This window comes from Petaurus breviceps, unplaced genomic scaffold (assembly GCF_028583685.1).
Source record: "Petaurus breviceps papuanus isolate PSGF00001 unplaced genomic scaffold, PetGlider_PUasm1.0 98, whole genome shotgun sequence".
Lineage (NCBI taxonomy): Eukaryota > Metazoa > Chordata > Mammalia > Diprotodontia > Petauridae > Petaurus > Petaurus breviceps.
The window spans coordinates 45734409-45754778 of record NW_027187460.1 but is presented as its reverse complement, the minus strand read 5'-3'; the positions used below and the strand labels follow the sequence as shown (position 1 = coordinate 45754778).

Sequence of the window (20370 nt, the reverse complement as noted above, 5' to 3'; positions counted from 1 at the left end):
TAGAGAAATTATATTTCTTATTGGATGTTGCCACTTTTTATGTCATAAATTTTGTAAATTATATCAGAGTGAAAGATAGTATAATTGTTGTTGGAGTTTTTTATGACATTCAATGAATATAAGTATCATTCCATGCTGTCATTAGAAGACTTTACTTCTATAAGTTCAGGATTATGGTTGAGAAGGGTTAAATTGTTTAAAGGAAATGTAAAGAAATATGAACAATTTATTTCTATGTTCTGTCATAAATCTTGCCTAATTTAATTAATTTTAAATCTTTTGATGGCATTTAAAAATGGTCTGTCAATTTTTCTATTAATTTCACTTTATAGCTATCCTATTCTCCAAATGAAAAACCTCAATTGTTCATCTTTGGTGAAATTATGAGGCAGTATGAGATCTACTGGGTGTTCTTTGCAGGACTCTGACACTGATTTGTTTTGTGACTAAAGCAAATCATGTAATCCCTGTTTTGGTTTATCTGTCTGTAGGATGAGGGTCAATACAATTGGTTAGTCATCCATTTCATGGAATTTAGATGAACTGATAAATGCTTTTAAGTAACTGTGACTCTGAAGCCTTCTATGAAAACTGATATAACAGAGATGGAGGCACTTTCTTACTCTTTTGTTAACACCTGGACAGGATTCAAGTATACTGGAACTATTGGAAAAGCTATGAAATCAATGCCCATGCTGCGACTGAATTGTAGATAAATGAAAACTATTCTTAGCAACAGCAATATGGCACCTTTGATGAGTACTTCTTTTTAAAATGACTGTTCTTCAGTTTCACATTGAATTTCATACAAAATAGCACTGCCAGGGAAAACTCTGCCACAGATTACAACTGGGGAATGTAATAAATTGGCTATTTCCTTTTCTGAATTCAGTATGCACTTTGGCTCCCTTTTGGCTCCTTAAATGGAAAAGTTGCTGAATCTCTACTTAAAACCTAAATTGGAAAAAGACAGAGCAAGAATGTCTGCTACACATGACTGAACATGCTAAAGAATTCTATTATAACAATCCAACTACATGTTGCATGATAATAGGTTATGGTTAAATTGTGTTCCCACATCAATAACAATGTCTAAGAAAATATCTCAAACTAGCAATTCATTATTACTTTGCTGAATGTCCAAAGTAAGTCTTTGTTCACTCTTTGTCTTAAAGAAGTCCTATCCTGGCTAACTTCATACTTAAATTCCAAGATCACACCTTTTTCTACCTGTTCAACTCTTGTCTCTATTTTCATGGTGCCTAAACTATCTAGTTACCTACTGCCTCTTGTGTTGTGTTTTCTCTATTTTTCCTTCAGTTAATTCTTGTTTTCCATTTGACATTTCTCATGTAACATTTTTATCCTTCCTTTGATCTCTTTTTCCCCCCACTGCAACCTCCATTACAGTGGTTGCCTGTGTACCTTTTCTCTGTATTTATAAATGTGTGTCTAAGTGGAAGCAATGCAGTAAAAATGTCTTCCGGGTGTACCTATCTGAATTTTTGTGAATTTGCGTCAGTGGAGCTGAACTTATGAATGTCTAGACTCACATCATTCCTAATTCTTATTTAAGCAGAAAATTTCTGTCCTGAAGCTAAAAAGTCTTTATAAGCTGCTGACATTTCTAGGTGTGTAAACTGTTGACAAGCATTTATATAAGTGACAGAGAACACACAAAAACAAAGTACTTTCATTATTGAAAAAGAAGAAAAAGTTGCAGTGAATGGGGCTTTATAAAAAGGTTTGATATGTCTGAGCTTAAGCTGAGAAACAACTAATTGGATAGACTTTTTTCATTCTCCAAGTTAAAAACTAGCATTGTTATCAATTTGTGTCTCTGCACATTAAGATATGTGTGTGTACATTATATATATATATATATATATATATATATATATATGTATATCTCAGAGGAGGTATATGGAAGAAGGAAAAAAGATCTCCAAGAACAAGTTTAAAGAAGTGGAATTTTTACTCCAGATAAAAGAAGTTTGAAAAGCAAGACATTTCTAATAATGAGAATTATTAAAAAATAGGGATTGCTACTAAATAATGCTGTCAGATCTTTAAAGGTAGACTACATATAAATCTGAGATGGCTTTGTGCAAACATCTGGATTGAATAACTTTAAATTATTCTAATTAGAATTCTATAAAAATAAATGAATATAAATACACCATTTCTTTAGCAAAAAGATGTCAAAACAAAAGCAATTTTGTGGCTTGCTTTGCTTTTCAAAGATAAAGCATAAACTTTCTAATTAGATATGAATTGTCAAATATAAACCATTTTTTGAAACACATATTTAAAATACCCACTTGAAATCCGAATGTATTGTTCTGTGATCCATGACGTGGTACTCCTGGGTTTTCACATGATGTGCGGGTGGGCTCTGAAGTAAAGTTAAAAGCAAATTATGCCTCTGAAAGTTAAAATAAATCTATATCTGTCATATATTTCAGTTTTAAATTAACTGTGGTTGATTGGACCCAGTGGAAGTATGATTAACATGATAACATTTCACAGATTATGTAAAACTAAAATCAAACAATAATGTAATGTTCTTAGAGATTAGTGAATGAGACCAGTGGTCCATTTAAATGCATCCAATGTGATCATCTTTTGATGGTTACATAAGTATTGAGGGCCTTCAGTGGATTGGAAAAGGGTATGATACTGTGGTGGTAACAGTGTTAGCAATATATATTTTCTTTCTCAGTCAAATAGGGCTTGTTAAAGTGATTCTCTGAAGATTTTTAATTGCCAAGTATATGCATGATGAGTTATGCTTAGGCCTCTTGCTTTCTTTGTAGCAGCCAGTGACAACTGTTTTGAGAATGGTATAGAAAAGTGAAACTGAGGACAATAATGCCCAGAAATATGCATGATCTCCTTCTGAGCCTCTGGGTAAAGGGATGGATAAATTATATACATACACAATGCTAATGTGTAGGAAGGTAGATTGCTCTCCTTTTCTTTTTACTTCCTGGTCCAACAAAACCAACAGAAACTTTTATCCATTACTTATTGACAAGTTTCCCCAGTTCAGATGCTAGAATATGAAATTGATGGCCAATAGACATTTTGAAAATTTACTCAATTTTGATATTTATATCTGATATCTAATTCTTACATTGTTTTTAAAGGAAAAAAAAAGAAAATTTTTATTTATAAAAAATTCACATATGGAGCCAGGTCAACAAGAATTATATTTGCTATCAGAGGAGACCGCTCCATCCCTTCACAAGCCAAAATTTCTCTAGAAATAAATACTTAAGCATTAAGAATGACATTTGGGATTTGACCTGAATTTGCTGACACTTTTGGCATAGGTATATTCACTGCTGGGTATAGGATTTTCTAAGATGGCTTTTTAAGTCAAAAAACAAAAAAAATCTTGTCAATTAATCAAGTAGAACATGGCTACATATAATTTTTGTTCCTTTTCCATATTGTTTAATCTTATCTAGAATAAATATGTGAAAATTCCTAAATATCTGTAATCCAATATTCCAAACACTCAGGTGTTTCTTCTTTTTATGCATTCTATTGATAAGATTATTTCCAATAATTTTTTTCAGGGAAAGTGATTTAAAAAAAAGAAAATTCTCAAAATACCCATTTCATAGTATCCTAGAGTTATTTCCTCACATTAAACTTTTCCTAAATGTATGCTCATCTCAAGGCTAACAAAACATTCCCCCCAAAACAATGTGCTGGTTTTGTTTTGGTTTTTTATTTTTTAGCAGTTAGTAATTCCAAAATGATTGAGCACAGGATTGTTCTTTACCTATACAATGTGGTGATGAACCACTCCAAGTTCCATCAGCTTGGCATATTCTAGTGCTTGATCCCACTAAAATAAAAGGGGCATTACAGCTAAAGGAGACTTCTGATTGGTAGATGAAGCTTTTGCCTTCTCTTTTTCCTTGCGCAGGAACTCCAGGGTCACCACAAAATTTTGCTATAAGGTGGGAAAAAAAGCATGACATAAAAAAGTTTAGATTTTATTTATATTTTAATAAACTTATTTATAGTCTTAAGGGTTTACAAAGCACTTTACAAATAGTATCTCATTTGAATCTCACAATAGTGTTATGAGGTAGGCATTATTATTACACTTGTTTTATAGCTGAGGAAAACGAGGAGAGTGCAATAGAAGTGATTTGTTATGGGTCACAAAGCCAGTGTCTGAGGCTGGATGTGAACTCATGGTTTCCTGACCAACTTAATCCAGTTCTATCACCTGAATGACCTACCTGCCTGAAAATGAACAACCAGAAAAATATTATTTAATAACTTTAAGATAATCGCTGTTATTAAAATGTCATTCAAGAGAATAATATACAACAATAACTTTTAGTTTAGTAGTTTTTTTCTTATTTATTTACACATATGTATATATCTGTCTATAGAAAAAGATAAATTTGATGGAGACAAGAAGACATATTATGTGCCATGTAACTATATTTAACTATTTCAAATAATTCATAATAATTTTTCAGTCTTATTGAATTGTTTAGCAAAATTTAAATATATGTATGAAAGTATTTATTAGTATTATTTCTTCCATCCAGATACAAATATTCCTGAAAAAGAATACTTCTTTTGACTGAGTTAAACCCAGAAACAGAAACCTAGATCTCTCTGTTCTCCTCTTCAGAAAGATGGTATAGTGGCTACAGTTTGCAGCCAGGAAAACCTTGGACTTTTCTTGCCTGAGAAACATATGAGTTGTGTGACCTTAGGCAGGTAACTTTACCTCTTTGGGCCTCAGTTTCATTGTCTGTAAAATAAGGGGCTTTGACGTGATGATTTCTAGATCCTTTCCAACTCTAAAACTATGATCATACATCTTTTGAGATACTCACAGAAACAAGGTGTGTATACACAAAGGCCTTTTTGTCTACTTTATGCCCCATGTAAGAAGTCTGACTTAGTTTAGAGCCGAATGGAATTAAGTCTCATATTTTTTAAAACAAATCATAAAATTCAATTTAGAAGCAGCTGTCAAGATCATTTCACCTTGTTTTACAAATAAAGAAAATGAGACCAGGTAGAAGTTAAGTTCACAGTTCTAGTCCCTTCTCTCTAAAACACCTTGCATTCATATTGTATACATTTTTATGTACATGGCTTGTTAGCATGCTGTTTCTCACATCAGAATGTGAGGTCCTTGTGGGCAAAGACAATGTTTTTGCCTTTCTTTTTGCTCCCAGCATTTAGCAGGTACTTAATCAATGTTTGTTGACTGCCTGCTGTTGCTCTATCATTTCAGTTATATCCAACACCTCATTTAGGGCTTTCTTGGCAAAGATACTGGGGTGGTTTGCCATATCCTTCTCCAGCTGATTTTACAGATGAAGAAACTGAGGCAAATCAGATGAAATGACTTGCCCAGGGTCACACAGCTAGTAAGTATCTGAGACCAAATTTGAACTTAGGAAGATGAGCTCCTTACTCCAGGTTCATCACTCTATCCCTTGTACCCCCAGCTGATCTAACTGTAAGTTAGCGCCAGAATAAGTATTGTAACTTGCCATATTTATTCCTTTACTAGTGTTCTTTTTATTAAGCTATATTGCTTTATTCTCTTTTCAGATGTTATCAATTCTCTGTCTACATAACATCCCTGAACCTCTGGCTGCTGATTTCCAAACATAGTTTTGCATATTTCAATTCACCAAATCATGCTTATGAGTACTCTTTTTCATAGCCTGTTTCCTTAGTAACCCCCCCCCCATCAATTTTGCCTACACTTAGCTACATCAAACTCTTTTTTCTTTTTCCACAAAAATATATATTGCTAGGATAAGCTTCCTCCATAACTGTTTCCTCCAATTTTAACAGTGCTTTCCCCATTCCTCCTCCTCCTGCTCCTCCTCTTCTTCCTCTCTGTCTCTCTCTGTGTTTCTGACTTTCTCTCCCTTTCCCTCTTTTTCTCTCTCCCTCTCTCCCCCTTTCCTCCCTCCCTCCAACTGATCTTCCTAAAGCAAAGTTCTGACCATGTCACACACCTCACCCACATCAATAAACACCAGTGTATTCCCATTACCCCCAAGGTAAAATAGAAATTCCCTAAAATATTAAAATTTGATTAAAATTAAAATACATGAAAGAATGTGTGTGTATGTTCATATAACACACACGTAAATATATACAGACACACACATGTATGCATGTATAGGTGTGTACCCATGTGTATATATGTACATATATATAACGTTTTGAGATTATCAAAACCTAAACCTGCACTATGATTTTTGTGACACTGTGTATATGTAGAAACACAGATAAATAGATACAGATAAACAAATGTATGCACACATATAAATGAAACATATCTCTATTGAATTTTCTATAAGGAATTTCTTTCTAACTTCCCTCCCTCCTCTCTGCATTACAGTCTTCTTACACTTTACTCCTAACATTAAGCCATTCTGACCTGCTTTGGTATTTCTTCCTCAAAATACTTCATCTCCCAAATCTGGGCATTTTTACCGGCTATCTCCCATAGCTGGAATTCTCTCCTTCACTGCCTGACTTCTTTGGCTTTTCGGAAGTCTCAGCCAAAACTAATTCTTCTACAGTAAGAACCCTGCTCCGCTAACACCAGTGCTTTCCCTGTGCTATTACTTCTAAGTTAACCTCTCTCTCTGGTTTGTGTGCAGTTATCTGAATGCTTGCTCCAGTGTTTGATAATATATTTCTTGGAGGGAGGGCTGTTTTTACTTTTCTCTCTATCCCTAGTGTTTAGTACAATGTCTGACGTATACAAGACGCTTAATAAATGTCTGTTAAAGTAACTTAATTGGACTGATTCATTCTTCATATGACAGGAGTCACTGGCATTTGCCACTATGTTTGAAGAGCCTCCTTAGCCTACAAGGAATCCACTATGTCAAAATCCCAGCGAACTAATAATGTGACTCTTATGTCTATCCTCTTCCTACTCCCTGCATAATATTAAACTTATGGTATAATGAAACAGCCTCAACAGGATTAGAAAACTGAACATGCAAATAAAACATCAATGAATGCACTTCATATAAGGTTCCTCTAGATTGAATGTTAAAAACACATTGTCCTCAGGAGTGACACTGCTACCATAATTCATGTTCTATTCTAAAAAGGAAAAATGTTTTATTCTAAATGATACTTAATGTGATGGTTTCGCATGAATAAAAATGGTAACATCTTTAAAAGAAAAACTGCACTGTATATAGAAATCTCTATATTAAGAAGTTATAAATCTTATGAAGTCTTCAACAATTTAAAATCTATCACTGCTGCCATTATCATAACAAAAGATAATAATAAAAACCAGATTTGATGTGAAAAAAATGAAGGAAAATTGGCAGGGATTTATTTTCAAAGCAACTTTTAGGAGTAAATCATTTACAACATTTTTCAAAGTTAAGGTGACCTGAGTCAAGCATAATCAGATTTCAGCATAATCAAATTCAGCAGATTTCAATCTTTTGCTTGATATGAACTTTTAAGCAGGTCTCTCTCCTTGTAAATATATTATCTAAAGGATATAAGTAGTTTTCACATATAGAACTCACATTTTAGTCTATAATTTCATTGGTCAGTGGAAACAGGTTAGCTGAGAGCATTAAGTTGCTTTGTAGGAATTCTAGCTGTATTTTTACATCCACTATCACTGAATTCTGTCCCCATTTTAATTTTCAGTTTAGTAGGACAAAAAAAGAACAAAGGAACACTTAAAAAAAGAAGTAACTCTTATAAACTGGGGGATCATCAATATTTTTTTAACCCAGAAAATGGTCATCCTTTTTACATGAAAAAAATACTTACGTAAGCACTGTGGTACTTCCCCGCTCCAGGTTCCATTCCCTACACAGGTCAAAACAGCAGGAAAGGATAGTTCATAGCCTGGAGAACAGATGTAGCTAATACTAAATCCCCAGTCAAAATTTGTTCCTTCCAGTCTTCCATTAGAGATCTGAGGAGGAGTTGTGCAGGTAACAGCTGTAATTACATTAAAAGCAATTAGACACAGCTGCTGTAAATATCTTGGGTATAAAATATCCATAAAAGAACCATATGTGCTCATTTAACCTTTTTGGAGGACAATATGGTGGTAACATGTTTTATTTCCCTGACAGCATTTCTGTTTTGGGGTTGCAACTATTTCTTAAGGATATAAATATGGTTATCAGGGTTTCTCTTATAAAATAGCAGGTTTCCCAACATCTAGTGGATGGAGAACATAAAGTGACCTCCTATAAACCATACTGTATCAGATAAACTATTAACTTTATCTGAAAATTAGTTAACTATGACCTTTAGACACATTAGAGAGAAGTATTGCTTAGATAAACACAGTGTAAGTGTCCTTCTGTCAAGCAAGAAACCCAGAATTTAGAAGTAGCTCTAAGGCATTTGGTTTTCTCGTTTTATTTTTTCCCCCAAATAAGAGAGATTATGTACTTCACCAAAATTGCTTGGTTTCTTTAACAATACTTATGAAGAGGATTAATGCTATGGATTGTAAACCCCACACCACCATATTCTTTTTTTTTTCTACCCCTTGTTTTGTTTTTCTTTTTGAAGCTTTTTAAAAAGCTGATCATGAATTAGCTTAATCCCATTTAACTATAAGATGGGAACAACAAAAAGGAGAGAGATGAATAAATGAGAGTAGAAAAACAAAAGAAGAGGTATCAACTTTAAAATAAAATGAGAAATTATTGGGTAAAGTGTCAAATAGTTGTGAATAATTTTTACCACAATTAACAGTTTTGTTTCCATTGTCATTACAAGAGAACGAAAAATTAGTTTTAAAAATTTGTTCAATTATAATGTAAACTATTTCATCAATAGAGTTCAAATTCTCATTGAATGTTACAGTCTTCCGAGTCAGTGAACACAAAGGAGAAGAAAAAAAGAACATATTAAACACTTCATTGTCACCCAACTAATTAGATATCAGCACATAGTCCTTTTAGACAGATGAATAGCACTAGATGTCATATTCCCACAAATAACAACAAAAATGATCCAAACCAGGATGATTTAAGAAATAATTTGAGTAACTGATAATATCCTATACCAATCTAGTACATTAATTCATATTTAAAGGTGGCAAAATGACTTGAACGATTTCTTCAAACGTTAAAAACTGAAGGACAAGGATATTAAGCCCCAGCACTAGAGAAATAAATCATACCCTCAGGCCCCCCAACCCCACGTATATACACATACATAATTTTAAAGCAGCATGTTCTTGACCACTTCTCTGAAAAATCTTGATCTAATTCAATGTAGTTCTTAGATATGGTATAGACTGTACTTTCCATGTCTTTAGAAAGTCATTCCAATTGTCAGCAATTCAAAGCTAGCAAATTAAATTGAAATTAGAACTAATGGACTGAAGTCCTTTGTTAATCATTAGACTAAGCTCCCTCAATCAAAGTAAATAATTGTAGTCAGCTTTCAGTAGGCTTTATAATTATATGGATTAAAAAAGGATGTTCAAAATAAACCTTTTATATGACAAGACAAACGTCAATTTTATCTCTGCAGAGGCTGCTTTCCCACCCAAGGAAAATAAAATGAAAAGATATTCATAAAAGGTTTAGATACTTTTACATTTACTTATATAAAAATCTAAGAAAATATGACAAACATCAAGTACAAATATTCAAGAAACAGGATCACACCTTTACAAGTTGGCATTGTCCCACTCCAGGTGCCATTAGTAGTGCAAGTCCGAATTCTGGAGCCATTCAATTCCATCGTATAGCCTGGCTGGCACATATAAGTGACATTTTGTCCAACCACATAATCATCTCCATATCTCATTCCATTGGCAGGTATACCTGGATCCCCACAACTGATAACTGTAAGAATTGAAGTTGGGGAACAGATGGTTAATGTGGTCATGTATTTTTATGGACTAGGGTTGGAAACATATGGTAGACATCACAATTAACTGAGAAACATGTTCATCATAACTACATACCCATTTAAATTTCCTACTGAAAACTCCTCACTACCCAAACATTGATTATTATTGTCAATTCTCTGCATATGTCTGAAAAGCTAAAAAGTTTAGGTTTTAGAGATTGTAAATTCAAGATAATACTTGCTGCTATGGCTTCTGGTCAGTTAAATATCAAGTCCACTAGGAATATTTCCAAGAGGATCAGGTATACTTGAAAGAACTCTGAAACTGGAATTCAAAACATAGATTTGAGTCTTAGCTTTGTCATTTATTAGAGGTCTGACTTTGACCAAACGACTTAGTGTCTCTCAGCCTCAGTTTCCTCCTCTGTAAAATAAGGGATTTGGTGTTAGATGACCTCTAAGCTTTCCACTAATTCTATATTTATGATTCTATGATCCTATAAAGACAATTCTTGTGCTAACATACCTCCACAAGGCCTTTATGAGGATCAAGTGAGATAACGCATGAAATAGTGTAAAAGGTTTTATAAACCTAAAAGTATGACACAAATATTATGTGATGTTATGAAGAATTTGGAGAAAGCTTCAACTATACTCTTCTCAGGGAAGATATTTGCTATTAAGTAGACCACTTGACTTAGTGACTAGATATTTTGAGTCACTTTCTTCCACTATATCTGCCCTAAGGATCTCCAAATGGACACTTTCATATCATATGTACCACTGCAGATTAGAGGATGGCTCATAATTATTGTTGCCATTTTTAAAAGATTTATATTTTGCCAGTGTTCAAAAGGTCTTGAAGTAGCTTACACATAAAACAAACATTTGAAAATGAATTTTAATAGACAGTTTCTCATATAAAGGTCCCATATCTCAAATATATAAAGAACTTTGTCAAAACTATAAAAATATGAGCTATTCCCCAATTGATAAATGGTCAAAGGATATGAACCGGCAGTTTTCTGATGATGAAATCAATACCATTTATAGTCATACAAAAATGCTCTAAATAACTTTTGATTAGAGAAATGCAAATTAAAACAACCTTGAGATATTATTTTACACCTATAAGATTGGTTAAAATGATTGAAAGGGAAAGTAACAAGTTTTGGAGAGGATGTGGAAAAATTGGGACACTAAGTCACTGTTAGTGGAACTGTGAACTGATCCAACCATTTTGGAGCCCAATCTGGAATTTTGCCCAAAGAGTTATTAAATTGCCTATGACCAGGGTGGGGAGCCTGTGGCCTTGAGACTGCAGGTTCTTCCAGCAATACCACTCCTAGATCTATGTCCAAAGATGATTAAGAAATAAGGAAAATAACCTAAATATTGTAGCTCTTTTTGTGGTAGCAAAGAACTGAAAATCGCAGGGAAGCCTATCAGTTGAGGAATGGCTGAACAAGTTGTGGTATATGATTGTGAAAGAATACTACTGTACCATAAGAAATGATGAACTGGTTGACTGCAGAAAAACTCAGACTTGCATGAAGTAATGCAGAGTGAAATGAACAGAACCAAAAGAACATTATATACAGTAACAACAATATTGTTTTAAGAACAACTTTGAATGACTAAATCATTTTAACTATTATAAACACCCAAATTAATACAAAGGATCTATGAAGGAAGACACACACACACAGACACACACACATATTTGTGTTTAATGGTAGCCATCTCTTGGGATTTGTGTTTAATGGTAGCCATCTCTTGGGAAGCAGAGAGGAAGAGAAGAAAAAGAAGGGAAAAAAAGAAAATGACAAGATAAATGCATTATATATTTAAAAGGAATAATAAGTTATACATAATAGATTTGCAGTTTCTTATGTAATCATCTTTTTTATTCTGCTAGGTTATGGAGATGCTTGTGTTATTTCATAAATTAAGAATAAAAAAATAAAATAGCACAAGTAACATTTTTAATGAAGCAAAGAGGATAGACATTTTCATGCAACTGATTTGGCCAAGAACTTAAGTGTGTGTTTTTTCAGAACTAAGACATGTTTATTTTTTGCTTTCTGATAAAAAATCATGTAGGATATGTGCATTCTACTTTATTTCTGTGAACTAATAATTCACATTTATATTGCATAGTATCTTTTACATAAAACCTTCCTCATAAATGACATAGCAAGACAATAAGGACTAGGAATCTAGATGGTGCATTTGGACAGACTGATAGACTAGAGTCAGTTCAAATACAGCTTCTGATACTTAATTTAGTTTTGTGACTTTGACCAAGTCACTTAATCAAATGAGATGATATACATAAAATAGTTTGCAAACCTTAATGTCATACACACACACACACACACACACACACACTGGGTGGGTATTTCTTTACTTAATACACTTTTATTCTGTAAATAGAAATGTGTCTATTATGGAAAATAAACAGTTTTATTTCTTTGCTTGTTCTACTTTGTCATATCCATACAGAATAGATTTAGAAATTATCTCTTTTCTCATCAATAATCATAAGGGGGAAATCATTAAGTATGCAAAAATCTTAATTTATATATAATATGTATATATACACAAATATATATATATATATACATACACACAAATATATATACCAGCTATTACTATACACACACACACACACACCAGCTATTATTAGTCTCCCCTTCTTAATGTAACTTAGAACATTAAGTGATTTTACTAGTCACATAGCTAGTAAGGCTCAAAACTGGGATTTTAATTTAGATCTTTTAACTCAATGCCTAGTGTCTGGATCTCTTTATGAGTCATTCACAAAGTGAACAAGAAGTAAATTTCTAAAATAAATAACATTTTAATTTAAGAAATTTTTATTAGGGCATCATACTGACTTTATACTTACATATACATTACAGTATTTAAACTGAATTTATTTCATTATTAACTTACTATTAAAATGATACAAGTCAAGATTCCTTTTGTTCTTTTCTAATCAGTTTAAATTATGAGGAATTAAGACCTTGAACAATTATTTCAATTAAAAAATTGTATGCAGGATTCTCTCTCTACCCCCCAGCCCTCAAGACAGACTGCTGAAATCATACCCACTGAGTACAGTACTTACTTCTATCTTCTCAATTAAAGTTTTGAATGCTTGATGATTTTCCCCTTATGATTATTGATGAGAAAAGAGATCATTTCTAAATCTATTCTGTATGGCTGTGACAAAGTAGAACAAGCAAAGAAATCAAACTGTTCATTTATTTTCCAGGATCGACACATTTCTGTTTACAGAATAATAGTGTATTAAGTAAAGAAATACCCACCCAGTGCCTGAGAGTCCATAAATCAATTGCCTACAGTCCAATGAAATGGTTTTGTTTACTAGAACACTTCATGAATCTTATCTTTCTGATTACACTATACTGATTATTTGCATCAGTAAGTTGTCCAAGAAAAGAGAGAACAAACACATGATAAACTGAAGTCTATCTGGATAGAGGTCAGGAAAAAAAAATAGAAAAAAGCCACCTTAAGGATCCCTAGAAACAGTTACAGAATCTCAGAGATTGATAGACAATCTTTTAAGTACTTGCTCTGTTACAAACCCTGTACTAGGTGCTAGGTACACAAAGTAAGAATGAAACATTTCCTACTCTCAAGAACTTTATTCTCTCTTAGGGGATACAGTGTATATTATTGTTGTTGTTGTTCTTTGTCCTTTGCTTATCAAGAGAACCAATGATATCATGTGAGTGATGTCTTGACTTGATTGTGAATTGTATTTAAGTGAAGCAGAGTTGCACAAAGGCATCAGCCTTATGCTCTGTTCCAGAGTCATGTAAGTCCAGTGGCAACATAAAAGTCAAGATGACTGGCAGTGGCTTGTGATGAAGTGGATGACCTTGGTGTCTTTGATGTCTGACCATGCTCTCAGTGCTCCACAACACCTGCTTCTGCTGCCTTCATGGCCACTGGAACAAATTGTTTTCATCTGCTCATTCCACTGTGGGATATCTTCCACATGGGTACACTAGACACCCCCCCCAACTCACTATTGGTTGCCTTCAACCTTCTGCCAAGACAGTTTTACTGGGGTGTGACCAGTGCACATTATACAGCTTTTTGGAGCCACAGGCAAAAATTGAGTGTCAGGTGGACACCAAAGGTGGATAACCGTCCTGAAAGGGCCTGGCCAAGCCCTTATGCCAGAGGAGCTAGTCCTCTCTGAATAACTCATACACTCAAGAATCAATAAAAATAAATTCAAGTTGATTTGTAAGGGAGTGTGCTAGAAGTTGGGAATGATTTAGGAAAGGCTTTGTGTAAGAGACAGCTTTGAAGAAGGGGAGGATGTTATCTGGCATACTTAAGAATAGGTAACTGAGGCCCAAAGATGTTAAATGTTAAATTTCACCAAAGTCGCACACATGGCAAGTAGCAGAATTAAAATTCAAACTCAAGTACTTTGATAACCAAAGCAATACTGATTCCACTAAACCATGCTCAGAAACATTTTCTTTTGATCAGGTTCTATGGAACAGAGTGCCTGTCATGGAGCAGCTGCTCAATAATTGTTCATTGATAGTTGTAGACATGGGGGACCACAGGTGGAGGCTTAGAAATATATAATGGAACAGAGAAAAAGCCAGTTTGGCTAAATTGTAGAAGATAGGAAGGAGAGCAATGTGCGAAAAGTTACATTGAGAGTAGATTATGAAAGGAATTAAAAGTCAGTAATTTATCTTAGAGGCAAAAGGGAGCCACTGGAATTCTTTAGGTAGGGTTATAACATGCTTTGATCTGTGTTTATAGAATTTCACTTGCAAAGTACCAAAGAGATAATCTAGATCAGAATGGGGAACCTGTGGCCTCGAGGTCACATGTCCCTCTAAGTGCTAGAGTGTGGCCTTTTGACTAAGTCCACGCTTTATAGAACAAATCTCTTTCTTAAAGGGATTTGTTCTATGAAGTTTGCATTTGGTCATATATTCCAAATACGTTCTGAGTGACTCACAGAAAAAAGCATCTATTACCTCCCTTCTTCTAAACAGTATGTTTCTACTAATACAATCTATAATTGCATTCTTCCAAGAAAAATCTACTCCAAACTCATACTGGTATAGAAATTAAACTAAATTGTTAAATATTATGATATAGGATAGATTCTGGAAGGTCATACGAAACTGTATAAGTCTGGTACGTATTTCTGCATCATTTTTGTCCAAGAACCAACTTAGTGAAGTCCTGAATAGATACAAACCAGAACTTTGGCCACCAGCTGATGAATTTTGAGTACATGGCAACTCAAAGGATCACAGAGTTATATATTTACTGTTGGAAAAGATCTTAAGAGATAATCTAGTCTAGCTCCCTCAGATTTTAGAAGAGGGGACCTTGAGAGGTTGTGATTTGCTCAAGGTCATATACATAGTAATTGGAAGATCCAAACTAAGGTCCTCTAATTATAGAGGCAGGACTCTTTCTACTAGAACAAGTTCATATATATTTACTGAGTTGTCTGTCTCTCAAGTGGAGTGGAGGGAAGGGGAGGAAGTGTAATGGCAAGCACAGAGATAGTTCACACCTTGTTTCAGTTCAAGTTTCTTTTGAGCCTTGTATCAAGTCTGTTAAGAAACAGATCATGTGAACCCCACAACTTGTGAACCCAAGGACTTGTGAACTCCTGGGGAGGAGCTAATGAGTATATAAGGAGAGCCCCAGGGCTAAAGACAGAAAAACAGAGAAGAGGACTCTTGTGGTGGCGGAGTCAAGAAGGAGAAAACTTGTGGTGTCTCGGTAGTCTGTTGATCTGCTCTGTCTGTGTTGATGTTTGTTTGTGAAATATTGTACAGAAGCCCTAGGACCTTACTGGAAGCCCTGAAAGAGGATTTTTTTGATTGTATGTTTACCCAAATCCTAGAAGAGGGTTTTGGAGGTCCTAGGACTTTACTAATGACTTGTGCTGACCTCTTGGACCTTGTGTGTCTGTGCTGATTTCTCTGTTGATGATTTGTGCTGACCTATTGGACCGTGTTTGTGGGTCTGTGTTGATTTCTATGTTGATGATTTGTGTTGAGTTCTCAGACCTTGCTGGTAGTTCTGAGTTGATTTCACAGGCAGATAGTGAATTGATAATGGTGCTGGCAATGTGTATAGATATTGGTGTGGCTCTGTAAAACTTTGTCTTCCCATAAACAGGAACTGTGAAGGACTTGAAGTGGATTGGACACTGTGAACTTCAATATGGAATGGGAACTGGACAAAGAACTGGACAGTTGGAAGCTGGGACCATGGAACAGGAACCATGGAAGCTGAGAGCCAACCTCAAGTCAAGCTGAAAGAATACTTTACTTGGATACTGTTTACTGACTGAGAAGATTATGATTTACTTGTGAACAAAGGGTGGTTGGCCTGTGTATTCTCCACTACCCCTTAAGAGGGTACTGAGTAATGACTGATGACTAAGTATGACTGATGACTGAATAGTGACTGATTTGTAACTTAGTGTGCCCCATGGGTGGAGAACTTTGAGTTTTTTACTTTGTGACTGAATTAAGGATTTTACGATTGACTAAATGACCGTACTTTGTTGAAAACTATTGTGACCACTTTGGCGAAAACTATGTGGTCATTTTAGTGAGAAGTCATTGTGAATGCTATATTTTGATTTTCTGTGATAAGTTGTAACACTGCGAATGTTGCATTTTGATTTTCTGTGAATGTTTTGCTCTGATTTGTTATTGAATAAATAGTTTGCTATACACTATGTAATCAGAACCTTGAAAGCTATTCACAGCAGCAGTCCTCTGGAAAGTTACTCATGCGTGGCTTAACAGGAAGTAGTAGGAAGAAGACAAGAATTCACACTAAGGAACTCATGAATATTTTGAAATATTGATCCCATCAGGCAGGGTCTTCCTGGCTTGTTGGGTCACTACCACAAATTATTCGCTCATGCACTTTGTGATTCAATTTTGTTATTAGTTGTCTTTCAGTCATGTTCAAGTCTTCATGACCCCATTTGGGGGTTTCTTAGCAAAGATATTTGAGTGGTTGGTCATTTCCTTCTCCAGCTCATTTTACAGATGAGGAAAACTGAGACAAACATGGCTAAGTGACTTGTCCAGTGTCACACAGCTAGTAAGTGTCTGAGACTTGATTTGAACTCGGAAAGAGGAGTCTTCCTGGTTCCTGATTTGGAACTCTATCCACTATGCCACCTAGCTACCCAACAAAATATCAAAATATTTTCCAAAAGAACTAATTTCTAGCTATGCTGCCCTAACTATGTCTATCTTTTACCTGTGCCATTATTTTTTAAACTCTAGTGTAGGACTAAATTTTCTCTTATTCACAACCTTTCAAGATCTTTTTGGATCCTTAATTCTTTCATCCAAAGAAGTAGTGGATATCTACTTCATATCTCATATCTTCATAGCAATTAACAGGTACATTATCTATTTCTCTATAAAAGGCATTGATTCATGTGTTTAACAGATGTGACAAGGAAAGAACCTTGCAATACTCTATTAAAGACATACTTCTAGGTTGATATCAAACCATTATCTCTTTGGATTCAGTCGGCCATGGGATCACAGTTCTAAATCTTTGTCCAACACCCTAGGGTAGCTTGGGCCTGAAGGGCAGTGTTACAATGAAGGCTGTGGAGCTTGTAAGAGTACGGGTTTTAAAGGTGAATAATAGACCTTATTAGAATGGTCAATCAGAATCTTCTGGAAGCAATGTCCCAGTTAGTCAACATTACCTTTTTAGGGAAATAGACCTGGCCAAGTTCTCGTGGCCTGTGAGAACAAAGAACCTACACCATGAGCGTCTGGAGGAGTATAACAGCATTCCATCTTTAAAATGGAAGAAATTGGTGGCAAAAAGCAGGCTGTCAAGGATGTTGGAGAAAAATTAGCACTCAGCTCAAATAAATTAAAGAGGGAAATGAATAAATTTCAGAAGAATCATTTCAATGGACAAGTACTTTATAACAAAGGAAAATGAATCAAAATTCCATGAGGAAGATCCCAGAGAACATGTAAGCCTAGTGGCAAAGAAAAAGAGGGAAGAATAGCATATACATTCTCAGATGTGGTCACCGGATCAAATATTTTTGTTAATTATTTTGTCACAAGAGAGTAATCAAATTTGGGTGTGGAAAGGGGTTGAAATAAGACAAAGACTATGTACTATTATATTAACATATACTACATGCTCTTATATAGTACTATATAATATTTGTTATTGTATAAATAATATATGTATATACACACACAAAGTATATGGCCCTGCCACTACTGAGAATGGTAGCTCCAGAGACCTACTCTCCTCACCCAGGTCTACATAAAGACATGAACACATGGCCCTATTATTTCTTCTGGCTCTGTTCATTCTATTTCTTCCTGCTATTAACTGAAAAGTTGCAGCCTATAGACCATGCTAGAGTTTGCTGGCAACTGAGGCTGGTCCACCAGAAAGATGCTGAGAAGTGGCCTACTTGACCTCGTTCAATAGTAGATTGCCTCTAAGATAATGAAGCAAGGGACTTTCACTGTCCATCAGCTATGCCTCATTTGAAAATAAACTTGGAAGTTTGAATGCTGTCTCCTGAAGAAATGATTTAGTGTAGGGAGGTATGTCCCTGGTTAGGGGGAAGATGTGTTTGTACTTTTGTTTGTTACATTTTCTCAGTAAAGTATCTCTTTTCTAAAAGCTGAGATTAATTATTAACGAAATTATGTAGTGACACTAATCACTGATGCTTCTTATTGGAGCAAAGACCCAGGAATGTGGGAATGAACCAACAGCATTAGAAGCCCTAGTGTCTATTAGCAGTATCCCTAAAGCCACAAGGGAGCTATAGCTGGCTAGCTTTATTCTGAGGGAGCCAAATTACAAGTCAAGAGTGTGAGTTGAGATAAGGACCCCCAGAATTCATAAGGCTACATGTATGTATGTACACATAAATGCTTACATTATGTATATATATGACTTGTCTCTGACACATACTGGCTGTGTGACTCTGGGCAAATCACCTTAATGTTAGTGCTCTACACAAGTCTCTGAGAGAATAAGTTTCAAAGAAGGTGCTGACTTACATTAGGTGGAGTTTCCCCAACTGGGAGCCCCCTATGCCCATGAAATAATAAATAGAGTCTCTGTTCTTATCCCTACTACAATAGATTCCACTGGTCTAATGAGGCTTGGACAGTTCTGTCCCAAGTAAGGGGCTTTCAAGTTATACCTTAGGACATAGTTCTGTTTGTTATTGCAGAGTTAGGCTTCTAAAAAGAGGGAGCAAATTATTTTCTCACATTGTCTTATTCTTCAAATTTCCAACCTTAGAGTCTCAGGAAAAATTATTTACAGCCAAGGATTTGGCTTATATATGGAATATCCTCAAAAGTGAGTAGAAATGTTCTTAATGTATAATGCAGATCAGATATAAGATGACTCTTTATTTCTGTTACTCAAAAGAAATGCTATAAACACAAATAACTAAAATTCACATATTCACAAAGACTTAAAATGTGAAACAGATGACTCATACTCTCTCAGCAGTTTGATACTTAAACTTTAAAACATGAAACACTTAGTGGGACTGCTCAATAGACATTTCCTTTCAGCCTGGTTCTACCCTTAAGGTTCATGGGCTTGGGCTCATTTTGCTGAAGGTGGTCATCTTCTGTTCTGAGAAGCATTCTAACAACTTCAGAGATCATCTTGCAAAGGGATACTGGCACCTACTAAGAGAGACAGGAATTCCCTACCTTTTTATTTCACTAGGCCTTGTGGGCCTTCTGCATTCTCTAAGAGAGAAAAACAACTGGGTGGCTAGCACAGAGGTCTGCTCTCAAAGAGCTTTCCCCTTCCATGGCTTTCCTGGCACCTGGGTTTATGAAGGGTCCCCACCTTCAGAATTTCTATAGTGTCCTCATGGTCAATCTAAGGTTATAGAACTTTGATCCTATTCATTTTTTCCTACGAGTAAAGTCCTAGAAGAATCCCTCAATCTGGAAAGCAGGGTCTCACTGTTCTTGTTACTGAGAAGAACTGAGAAGAGAAATGAAAACTGAGGACTAAACTGAGAATTGAGAAGAACTGAGAAATGAGAAGAGAGGAGAAGTGGGAGGAAGCATGGCTGTGGTGTTGGAGAAAAAGAGTTCTAATGTGAAAGGCACTAAGTGGAAGAAAAAAAGGAAAAAGAAAACCAACCAAACATAGAATGGGATTTCACAGAACAAAGTAGAATGGGAAGGAAGAATTGGATGGGTGAAGGATAGGGCTGACATAGTTGATAAGACAGAGCAGGTCCTAGTGACCAGGGAATAGAGCTTTGGTAGAGGCATTCAATAACCACCATACCACCTAGCTGTTCCCACTTCACCCCCCCCCCCACCACCACCACTTTTCTTTCTTTTTGAAATTTACAAGGACTTTACTGTTGACAGGAAGGGTCAGAGAAGGGGAAAG

The 20370-nt window shown here is 35.2% G+C and overlaps 1 protein-coding gene across 1 annotated transcript in view; it reads right to left on the bottom strand.

Annotated features, from left to right (window-relative positions):
* The window catches only part of CSMD3 (CUB and Sushi multiple domains 3), a 795885-nt gene that overhangs the window by 30548 nt on the left and 744967 nt on the right, over window positions 1-20370 (bottom strand). The window contains exons 51-54 of the mRNA XM_069081309.1: window positions 9693-9872; window positions 7825-7998; window positions 3794-3967; window positions 2322-2395 (exon numbers count right to left, since the gene is read on the bottom strand). Coding sequence (XP_068937410.1) covers window positions 2322-2395; window positions 3794-3967; window positions 7825-7998; window positions 9693-9872 — 602 coding nt within the window. The remainder of the gene's footprint in view (window positions 1-2321; window positions 2396-3793; window positions 3968-7824; window positions 7999-9692; window positions 9873-20370) is intronic.